Source organism: Musca autumnalis, unplaced genomic scaffold (assembly GCF_047663935.1).
Source record: "Musca autumnalis isolate F117 unplaced genomic scaffold, ASM4766393v1 scaffold_3, whole genome shotgun sequence".
Lineage (NCBI taxonomy): Eukaryota > Metazoa > Arthropoda > Insecta > Diptera > Muscidae > Musca > Musca autumnalis.
In genome coordinates, this window is record NW_027411866.1 from 111,927,952 (window position 1) to 111,940,169 (window position 12,218).

At 36.1% G+C, this 12,218-nt stretch overlaps 1 protein-coding gene across 50 annotated transcripts in view; it reads right to left on the bottom strand.

Annotated features, from left to right (window-relative positions):
* Positions 1–12,218, bottom strand: part of SK (small conductance calcium-activated potassium channel) — an 877,735-nt gene that overhangs the window by 160,750 nt on the left and 704,767 nt on the right. For all 50 annotated transcript variants that reach the window (XM_073973813.1, XM_073973828.1, XM_073973810.1 and 47 more), the window contains one exon: positions 9,009–9,113. In XM_073973813.1, the coding sequence (XP_073829914.1) occupies positions 9,009–9,113 (105 nt within the window). The remainder of the gene's footprint in view (positions 1–9,008; positions 9,114–12,218) is intronic.

Genomic DNA, 12,218 nt, shown 5'->3' on the forward strand with positions numbered 1-12,218 from the left:
AGTAGTGTTATTAAAGTTGTTGTTGTTTTTTAACAATGGGTTACAATGTTGCGCAAAGTTTAATTGTGGTATAGTTTCGCGAACCCATGAACGTGTGTGTTTTTATTTTACAGTGGAACTGTTTGTGTCAAAAATATGTTCATGTTTTTCTCAACAAATGATTTTGATCAATAAACATTTTAGTTTAAATGAGTTGTTCGTTATAGTTGTTTTCCTCTGTACATTATGTTATTTAAATATACATATACTAAAAAAATTCCGACCACTTTAACAACCATTTTAGTGCATTGAAGCTGGGATTAAAATGTTTAAAAATTTTTGAAAAATATATATTTGATATAATATTTAATGGAAATTTAATAGAAAAATTTATAAAAAATAATTCGAAAATATTTTGTCATTTTAAAGTTTTCCATCAAATCCATTGCATGAAATGGAACTGTAGTTAAAAGCAAGTAAAACAAAGTATCAGTCGGCTTTGTCGACAGAGATACACCCTTAGCCTTTGTGAATTGAAACTTTCATCTACGCACAGATCAAATGTATTTACGGTCTTTTCAGAATTTTGTGGCCCTTTTTCGACATTTGAACGTGCCGACAATAATGTGGGTTAGGATTAAAGTTCAAAAGTGTTGCGGGGGAGGTACTTGAAGGAAGAGACCGACATAGTCCATTATGGAAGTGGATCTTATTTTGGGAGTCATATCTTTACGATAAATATTTGCCCCCCGGCTGCCCCGTTCAAGAAATGGTATGCACGACATTTTAATGACATTTTCTTAAAATTTTGGGGGAAAGTACCGGAAGTTCTGAATTAAAATAAAGTTTGGACAAAATATGACGAAGGCCAAATTTTGGACAAAATCGGTTGATCAGTCCGAGAGTTATCGTGCTACACCTTTCGGGGTATTTTCTCAAGAAGTATGGACTTGTCCCTGAAAAAAATTTACCGTTGTTATGGAGGCAGCGAATGCAAGTTGCTTCAACAAAAATCAAAGTGATTCGAGAGCAGGCCTTAAAGTGAACTTATCCACAATTTTTTGTGGGAGGTACTCGAAGGAGTGGACAAATATAGTCCATATTCGAACCTGATCTATATCTGGTAGATATATTAGGATGTGTAAATTATGCGCCAAGTTGTTAACTCCCGTCTAGATTTATCGTGTGCACAATTTTTCCGAACGTTTTTTAAATTTCGTGGGGAAGGTACCTGATGGAGTGGCTTATCTTCGAACTTAAAGTAAGCTTGGACAATATATTTCGAAGGCAATATCGGCTGATCCGTTTGAGAGTTATCGTGCTTTCCAACCACTACACATGATGCCATAGGGATTTTTTAAACCTTTCGGGCTATTTTCTCAGGAACTATGGACTTGCCCCTGACTACACTTGTATCGTCGTAATGGGGACAGTGAATACAAATTGTTACATCAAAAATCAAAGCGATTCGAGAGCAGGTACCAAACTGGACTTTTCGAAATATTGTGTTGGAGGCCCCCGAAGGAGTTGACCGATATTGGAATCGCATCGATGTCAGGTAGAAATTTAACGATGTGCAAAGTATGGACCAAATCGGTTAATCTCTTCAAGATTTATCGTGCGCACAATTTTTCCGAACATTTTCGAACTTTTGTAGGGGAGGTACCTGAAGGATTGGACCGATATATGTAGCTCACCTTCGAACTTAAACTAAGTTTGGACAAAATATTACTAACGCCAAATTCTGGACCAAATAGGTTTATCCATTCGAGAGTTATCGTGCGCTCCAGCCAGCCAGACAGACGGACATTGCTAAATCGACTTTAAATTGTCGGAAACGGATTTCGTCCAAACATACTTGGGGTCTAAAACATTTATTTCGATGAGGCACATGCTAAGGGTATAAAAATACCTAGAATCGGGAGTTAGGCTTATATTGTGGCTATACGACAACATAGGCCTATATTGAAAAAATTGGTGGAGAAGTTTTGTGACCACTGTATTTTGGTCAAAAAATTTAGATGATATCTTCAAAATACCTAAAATTGGGAGACAACATTGTATGGGCGCTTTAGAAAAATCTTCAAAATACCTAAAATCCGAAAGAACCGTTATATGGGGCTATACCAATACGTGGGCCGATATAGCCTATGTTCGAACTTTACCTGCCTAGAGAAAAAAATACTATCGAGTGCAAAAATATAACGTTATAGCTCAATTATTGCGGATGCTAGTTTAGTTGAAACAGCGGACCTGGCTTGATCGACTCAATTTTTTACCCTGATCAAGAATATACACATATAAATTATGGGGTCGTAAATGACTATTTGGTTGATTTACAAACTGACAAAACAACAAACTTAATATACCTTCCACACTATGGTGGAGAGTATAAATACAACGAACATAAGATCCATTCGTATCTAAGAGAACACTTACATTGCAGGCAAAAACGTATTCTCTCCATTATATTTTATCATATTATCCTTTAGACAGTCATCAGCCTTCATGCGATATTAATCAATTTAATTAAATATTTCACCTTCATCACATAAGCTATTTGTTATCAACAAATGGAAGTGAGCTTGAGACACTGTCAAAACAATTCTCCTTTAGCTAGTATCCCCAAATGGGCTAATATAATAGTAAATGACAGCTTCCTTATTAATATGTTTTTATTTTAGCTATGTATGTATTTTATGTAACCCCTCAAAAAAAGCTTATTGTGAACACAGACAGTTGACAGTTGCTGATGTCTGTTCATGTTAACATGACTGAAAGATAATTTGTAGGCATATCTATTTGTTGCTGTTGTTGTTGTTATTGCACACTTTTCGAATATAATCATTATGGACAATTCATTTGTTATATTTAGTTTTCATAGAAATTTTGACAATTTTATTATACACAGCAGATGATAGATAGCAAATTTGATGTATAATTGTATGTTATTCGACAGTTAATTCGCCAGGGAGTTAACAGAAGTGATGGATGATGATGATGATTAGAGTCCATGTAGATGAGAGTAAAATAATAAAATGAAATACTGGTTGGCAGTAAATTTGAGAGGCGGCACGTGTTTTGACACTTTGGATTAGGCAGATGTTATTATTGTTCTGATTTTACTCGTATGAAGAAAGTGTCCAAACAAAGAGATATGACTTTTATGAGAGACTTTCTTCCGATCAGAAACACAAAACTCTAACACAAGCGTCTGTATGACGACTATTTATGTTTTAAAAATTAATTAGTAGACATCGGATTTTTGCATATTTTTGAAAATTATAATGCAAGTAATTCGTTTATTAAACAATAGAAGCTGGAGCTTTGAACGTATTATTGATTATTTTCAATATGACATCCAATTTATATTATTAGAACGATATAATTCTATATAGTAACGCAAATCCGATGTCTATTAATTAGCTTAGTTTGTTTTTGTTTCTGATCCCATTCACAACCTCATGTTAGTTAAATGACGACTATTAGATAATTGTGACTACTGCTGTCAATTGATAAGCAATTGACATTGATATTTGAGTCACGGTGCGGCTGAACCAACTTGAACTGGATGGTGCTTACACCTGGGAATTTTTTGCGGATTCTGAAACTACAATGTTCAGAGATGAGAAAAATAAAAAACAAGTAAATAAAGTATCAGTCGGCTTTGGCGACAGAGATATTGCCTCAGGCTGCGCGAATTGAAACACTTATTTCTCAAAAAACTTATGAATTTAGGGGTTTTCAAAATTTTTGGCGTATGGCCGGCAAGAACATGGTTTTGGATTAGAGCTCAAAAGTTTTGCCGGGGAGGTACCTAAAAGAATGGACCGACATAGTCCATTATTTTGAGAGTCATTCCTCCCTATAGATATCGCGCCCACCTTTCATTTCAGTTTGTCACCATATAATTTAGAGCTTTTGGACTTGCCTACGAAAAGCATAATATCGCTGTAAATAGGAGCACCTTCGGTAAAAAATTTCCAAAGGATTCTCGAAAACCGCACCTTTACCGCACAACAATTTTGAACATGTGTGTAAGTGTTACCCCTAGGAGTGAACCGATAGAGCCCACGTTTGAAAATAAACTATGTTTGGACAAAAGTTTGGAGATCCAAAGTTTGATCAATTCTGATGCTCCGTTTATGAGATATCGCGAGTACCATTTTAGCGAATATTTTCGATTTTTTTTAATATGGAAATATAACGATATGCAAAGTGTGTCTCAACTCAATATTTGGTTCGAGAGTTGTCGTGCGCACCAGTCACTACACATGATGGCCGTAGGGGCCAGCTTTTTACAACTTTCGGGTCATTTTCTCAAGAATGATGGACTTGCTACTCAAAGAACTTGTACCATCGCAATAGAGGCCCTGAGTGTAACATGTTGCAAGCTCAATCAAAACGATTCTAGAGGTGGTCCTAAACTGCATTTTTCCGAAATTTTGTGTGGGAGATACGCGAAGGAGTTGACATATATAATCCATTTTCTAGCCGGATTTATGTCTCGTAGAAATATTACGATGTGCAGATCAAATCAGTTACTGCCTTCGGTAGTTATCGTACGCACCATTTTAGCGAAAAGTTTTGAGGTTTGGGAGGTACCCGAAGGAGTGAGCCGGTATGGCCCATCTTAGAACTTGTTTTAACTTTGCGCAAAATATTACGACTGCCAAATTTCAGACCGAATCGGTTTATACGTTCGAGAGTTATAGTGCGCTCCATCCACTACACATGGGGTCATAGCGGGCTTTTACACCTTTCCGGCCATTTACCTCAGGAAGTATGGACTTGCCCATAAAAGAACTTGTACCGTCGTAATTGGGGCGGCGAATACATGTTGTTACAACAAATATCAAAACGATTCGAGAGGAGGTCTTAAACTGCACTTTTACGAAAGCCAATTATTGGGCTAAATCGGTTAATCCGTTCGAGAGTTATCGTGTGATCCAGACAGACAGACATACAGACGGTCATAGCTAAATCGACTCCAAATTTTCTGAAACGGATTTCGTCCAAACATACATGGGGTCTAACACCATTATTTCGATGAGGCACATTTTGCCCGTATGTAAGTGTATATACCCTCGTTAGCATAAGTACTGAGGGTATAAAAAATCGCGGAACGCTTTTAAAATAAATCTCGATCAAAGTTCAAATTTGTAGGAATTTTTTAGGTTTTCACGATTTTGCTTGGAAACCGCGAGTCCTATCGAAATGAAGCTAAAGAAAATAGTGTACCTCTCTAGAGGATTGACCTGTATGATTTGTTCCTAAGTTTTACCATTTTTGAGATATAGAAGTTCAGGTCACATTTTAGTTTTTTTAGTAGATCCTCACGATTTTGCTTGAAAACGGTAAGTCTTATCGAAATGGGACTAGAGAAAATCTTTTTTTTTGTCTTATATTGTACCATTTTTGAAATCATGACATTGTTTTATAAGGAGACGATACAGTCAGTGCATTCTCCCAATTTGAACTTCTATATCGCAAAAATGGTAAAATCTACGAAAATATCATACAAGACAATCGTGTAGAGAATTTTCACTGCTACAATATTTTCTTCAGTTTCATTTTGATGGGACTTGCGGTTTTCAAGAATAGTCTTCAAAATCTAAAAAATCCATAAAAATGTGAAGTTTGGCCGCGATTTACTTAAAAAGCGCTCCAGCGATTTTATTGTTTTTTTTTTTTAATTTTTCTCTTTTTTACAACCTCATATCCCTGTATCATAGTGTGACGAGTTTCTACGTAACATTACATAAAATCTTAATTATAAGGTGATTCGGTGAAATAACCTCACGCACAAAATGATTTAGGTTAGGTTAGGTTGAGGAGAGGGGTGATTCAAGACCACCACATGTCCTTAAAAAGAAAGGACGTACACTTAAGCAAGAAGAGGCCTGTTGTGCGTTCTAATTTTATGTGTCCTGGAAATTGTTGTTGTTAGTTTAGGAGTTCCGTCCAATTGACGTAGTCCCTAAAGTTTTTGAACGCGATGTCCTTGATATGGTCGAGTCCTGTAATTATGTCGTTTCCCATTAGTTGAGTTCTCAAGTTTGTGAAAGCCTGGCAGTGCCAGAGATAGTGTTCCAACGTTTCGTTGTCCTCGCCACATGCCCTGCATTCACTATTCTCTGCACAGCCTATCCTGTGCAGATGCGCTTGTAGTCCTAGATGCCCTGTAAGGACACCAATCAGTCTACTGATATCCTTTTTACTCATCACTAGGAGGTCACTTGTTTTGTCCTGGTCTGGGTTTCCCCATAGGATTTTTGTAGTTTTTCCCTTTTCCTGGTTATTCTATAGGGATACATGAGCATTCTTTGCCCAAGCTTTTAGTTCTATACGAGCCGCCTTTAAAGGTTTGGCATTGTCTAGACACCCTGGCATGTTTTGCTAAGGAGTTTGCTATCTCGTTTCTCGTAATCCCTATGTGTTCTGGTACCCATATAATGTTTACCGAGCCATAATGGGAATAGTCGTTAATTGAATTTTTACACTCTAAGACAGTTTTCGATATTGTTGCCTTACGGACATTCTGTGATCTCTCGGATTTCGGCCTGGAGGATCGTGTTATGATCCGGCAGCCGAAGGGAGATCCTCGTTTCCGTGTCTGTGCTAGGGTTCCATCGATCTACATATCTCTGTCCGGTATTAGAACTTCACACAGAGCTACTTCACTTGATTCTGGTATCCGGTCCGACACTATTTGATTTATAGATTCACCCGTAGTGAACTGTAATATGCATTGGTGGTATGTTTGGTGGTCTCTTTCGATCCACTCGCTCATCGCTTTCAGTCTTATAGCCGCGATGGCTGCTTCATACCTTACCTGTATTTATATCGGGTGGACAAATAGAATTGTCTCTAAAGCCCTAGTTGGTGTAGTCCTCATCGCCCCGCTAATGCCTAGGCAGCACATTCTTTGGACTCTTTGCAATGTTTCCACATTGTATTTTTGTCCATTGCTGTCCACCATACAACTATATAGCCAGTGTATCATTCTAGGATTGAAACCCCATTTTGAGCCATAGCCCTTCTACAAGTTGACCAACATATGTGTGCTTTGGCAGCCCTTTCCTGAATATGGTCTTTCCATTTGAGTTTCCTATCTAGAATTATCCCTAGATATTTAACAGTTGGAGATATAGTTAATGTCTTATTCAGGAAAACTGGTTCCTCGACGGAGCCCAATTTCGTTTTCCTAGTGAAAAGACATAACTCTGTTTTTTTCCGGGTTAACATTAAGACCTCTTGGTCTAGCCCAGTTGTAAGCTATATTTAGAGCCTCTTCGTATTCTTTCCCCTAGAAGTATTATAACGTCGTCTGCATAACAGACTGGTTCAAATCCTTCCTTGGTTAAGGACCTTAGTAGACTATTTATGGTAGTGACCCACAGAAGCGGCGATAAAATCCCCCCCTGTGGCGTTCCCTGCCCTACTTTGTCCCTCACAAAATGATTTAAAAATTGGAATTTATCAGAATTATGGGCAATTTTTTAAAGTCACAGCAGATATATAATTGAAGATAAACTTTAGATACATGAGATAACCAAACTGACATAACATTTGTTTCTCACTAATTGTCTTTAATTCTGAGAATCATTAAGTTGTCAAAAACGTTTTCTTCAAAGATTTAATTTTTAAAAAAAAAAAAAAAAACTTCGAACTGGTTTGTGCATGACCTTTTTCAATATTTGAATGGAATGAACGTTATTTTAGTTAAAAGTAGGCTTAAGTTTATTCATTCGTGGAACAGGAAATAATTTTTGAGAGATTTTTTTCTATTTCATATTTTTTTTTTTTTTTTGGAAAAAATAGGTTTTTTTAAATCGATTTGTGCGAGAACTCCTTTTTATATTTCAATGGAATAAACGTTATTATAGTGATTAATATGCAAAAGTTCATTCATCAGGAAATTATTTTTGAAAAAAAAATGTCCATGTCATAACCCTAATGAACATTGTACTTTCAGAATCCGCTAAAACATCCCAGGTGTAAGAACCTTCTACTTAATGTTGGTTCAGGCGCACCGCGGTGTGACACTAAAATGTTTGCCTGCGGTCATCAATGGTTTTTCTCTCGGTTTTTCATTTTATCATAAACACAAAATTAAACGGCAAATGTTAACGATAATTAAATTTAGATGTTTATTTGCATAACATATTATTATTGGTCTATAAAAAGTATACGTTTTGTTGTATACCGACGAATGCTGTAGTGTAGTGCATTTATTTTTTTCACTGTTTCTATTTGTATTTCGTTTTAGATATTGCTGACGATAATAAAGTTTCAATTGAGAAAAAATGAAATTTATGGTAAATAATTAACAAAAGAGTAATTTGATTATTAAAAAAAATAAAATTATTAAAAAATAAAAAATAATAAAAAAATAAATATAACGAAAAATACAAACAAACAGAAGAAGCAATTTAACAATAAAATAACAACAAAAATCGGGTTAATAAAATCAATCAAAATTTAAATTTATTCATAATTATTTTCAAACATTTTACAATTATATTAAAGAAAACCAACAACAATTAAGGAATAAAAGTTTTAAAACAGACAGGAAAGTAAGAAGAGTAACAAACAAAAGTGAAGTGAAAAAATTACAAAACAAGAAAAAACGTGCTTTTTTGTTAAACATATTGAAGGGAAATGGTGTTTGTATTTATAAGAAACAATCTTGTTTTCGTAGATCTCTCACACTCTTTTTTTGTAAATTTAAATTTTTTTGCTTTCTCGCTTTTCTTTTGTTTCCAGTTTTGTTTTGTTTACATGGGGGCAAAGGGGGAATTTTACCAAAAACAAAAAACCTAATAGTTTGTTTATCATTACCAAAAATCATAAAACAAGAAAGTAATACAAAAGGAAACAAAAAAACATTACAGTTATAACAACAGAGGGAAATCTTAAAGGGGGTCACAAAAATTTCCAAGAGGGCAGGAGAAAAATTACAAATATCTGGAGAATTGTAGTGGAAAGAAAAATGAAGAGAGATAGAAAAAACATGAAAAACTTACCGTTCACATTGTCGCAACGTCCATGATGCGATGATCCATAGGGAGACCATGAACACTAGTAACACCGTACCAGGACATATTGTCATTAGGGTTTTAAGGACAAATCTGAATGGAAATGAAGATGGGAGAAAAGAGGGACACGTCATTATTTCTTATCTAATTTTAAATGAAAATAGACATAAAAAAAGTTATAAATGACTTTGTTGTTAGATTATGGACATAAAATGTTTTTCTTTTTTAATATTAGATAATTAATATATAATAATCTATTTATACCCTCCACCATAGTATAGAGGGTATACAAAGTATGTTTTTCCGTTTGTAACGCATTGAAATAATCATTTGCTACCATTTAAAGTATGTATATTCTTGATCAGGATAAAATTTTGAGTCGATAATTATTATACCCTCATCCGTTATGCTAATGGGAGTATATAAACTTTCACACAAAATAATGGCTTTAGACCCTAAGTATATTTCGACGAATCCTCTGTCCGTCTGTCGGGCTTAGGGTTCATAGATGGGCCCTATCGGTACACTTCCTTGGGTATCTCCGCCACAAAAGTTCAAAAATGTTCTCTTAAGTGGTGCACGCGATAATTATCCAATATTTACAATATCGCTCCACTCCTTCGGGTACCTCCCGCACAAATTTTCGGAATAGTAGAGTTTAAGACAAGGGAGCGAAGACTATAGTCGGGACGGGGCCGACCATGTGATACCCTACACCACTACCCCTGTGCATAAGTTGTTCAATGGTAAACATTTCTTTTAGGGAATATAATCCGACTACCACCAAACATAATATGCCTCTTTCTCTTTGGGACCAAAACAACAAAACAACCAAAATTTCATGACCATCCGATCAAAATTGCGACCTGTAGCGTGATTGCAAAAAATGGAAGAATTGGATGCATTACCAACTATTGTGGTAGCTCCCTTGTTTGACCACCTTCGCCAACCTACTTTACACCAATGTACAGGTAATATTTTCTTCTTCCATTGACAGGCTTTGCCGTTGAAATACCCCTACTAGAAACCGATATATTCAAAAAGAATAAAACTTTGAAATTGTCTCCACATGAGTTTTTTTCCATTCCGACCCCTAAATATTAGACTATCACCAAAATCAATAGGCCTCATTCTCTGTGGGGCCCCATCAACCCCCAAAATTTCGTGACTATCCGATCAAAATTCCAACATGTAGCGTGATACCAAAAAAGTTATTATTACAATTATTGACTTTTGCGATATTTCGCTTGTTTGCCCACTTACTCCAACATACATTGCATCAATATAAAGGAGATATTTTCTACTTCCATTGGCGCGATTTCCTTTTGGAATACTGCTACCAGAAGCGGAGATATTCGCATAAGAAAAAACCTTGACTTTTCTCCACAAAAGCTGTTTGCTTATTCCGACTGAATATTCTTCCTCTGTGGGACCCGCATCAACTCCCAAAAAATTCGTGACGATCCGATCAAAATTGCGACCTGTAGCGTGATTACAAAAAAATCAGAAAATGGGATGCATTACCGACTATTGCGATATCTCTGTTTGTTTACATCGTTGTAAAGGTGATATTTTTACTTTCTATATCAGGTTTTGCTTTTTATATACCCCTTATAGGTACGGAGATATTCGCTTTGAAATAAAATATTGACTTTTTCCCAAAAAAAGATTTTTGCCCATTCCGACCCCTGAATATTATCCGACCATCACCAAAATCAATAGGCTTCTTCCCCTCCGGGACCCTCATCAACACCCAAAATTTGGTGACGATCCGATCAAAATTGCGACCTGTAGCGTGATTACAAGGTTTAGATGGACAGACGGACGGACTGACGGACGGACACACATAGCCAGATCGACTCAGCTCGTCGAGACATTCATTTTGGTATATATAAGTATGGGTCTACGACCATTATTTCGATGCGTTACAAACTTTTTGGCCAAAACCAACTTATAATACCCTCCCCACATAGTGGTATAGCCTTCCTAACGGTGGTACAATTTTTTTTTAGGGACAAGAGACATTTTACCGAAAATGTAGCCGGTCCTAACTTGGCATATCGTAATATTTCTAAGAATCTTAGATAAAGTTCGGAGATGGAACTTCGTATACCGCATATATTTGCCCTTAGGCTAAAGATACGATAAACAAGTAAGAACGGCGGTTAGTTACATGGGGGCTATATCAAAACGTCGATCTATACCTACACATTTCTGGCGGAAAGTTGTTAGGCTCAAAGAAGACCAAATGCCTAATTTACAATATTTTGGTAAATTTCAGCCATTTCGGTGGGTTGCTATGACTACAACCTTTAAAATACCGAAAATCTGGAGGTACCGTTGTATGGGGGCTATATGAAGGCGTGGACCTATACCGACTAATTTCTGGAAAAAAGTTTTATACCCCCAACGAAGACTAAGTACCAAATTTTAGCCTTTCGGTGTGATAATGATGCAAAAACCTTCAAAATACCGAAAATCGGGTGGTACCGTTCTATGGGGGCTATATCAAAACGTCGACTGTTGTAGCCCGTTTGCAATACCAAACATCCTAGGAGAAGTAAAAGCTTTTATACCAAATTACAAAGCTCTATCTTAAAAATTGCGAGCTGTATCTTGATTTCAACAGATGAACGGAGAGACGAACATGGTTATATCGACATAGAATTTTACCCTGATCAAGAATATATGTATATATATGGTCTCCAATGAATATTTCGATATGCTACAAACGAAATGATAGCTCGAAAACTAATCGATCGATCTTCATATGGTTTGGTGAGCTTATTATATACATAAAAAGCTTGTCTTAAGCGAGACAGATTTTTAAAAAAATTTTTGCCCGATTTTTGGACGAAAAGCGGTCAATTTTTTCGTTAAAATCGATTTTGACAGGTTTGATAGGTTCTCCCACAAAAATATACCAAGATAGGACCATCCGTTTTCGAGCTATCGTTGGCACGGCAAAACGCTTTTACAGAAAAGGGGTTTCGCAGTTAGCATTTACCACAAGACTATGCAATATTTTTCAACAACAAAAATTCCAAAAGTAGTATAAGATGTGCTCTTTCAGATGAAAGAAGGAACGAGATAAAAATACTGGTAGTTTCTTTGAAAAGAAATTATGAACAATGAGTTTTTTGGTCTGCACAACTAGGGATAACCCCTTAATTATACCCTCCATATTATGGCGGTTAT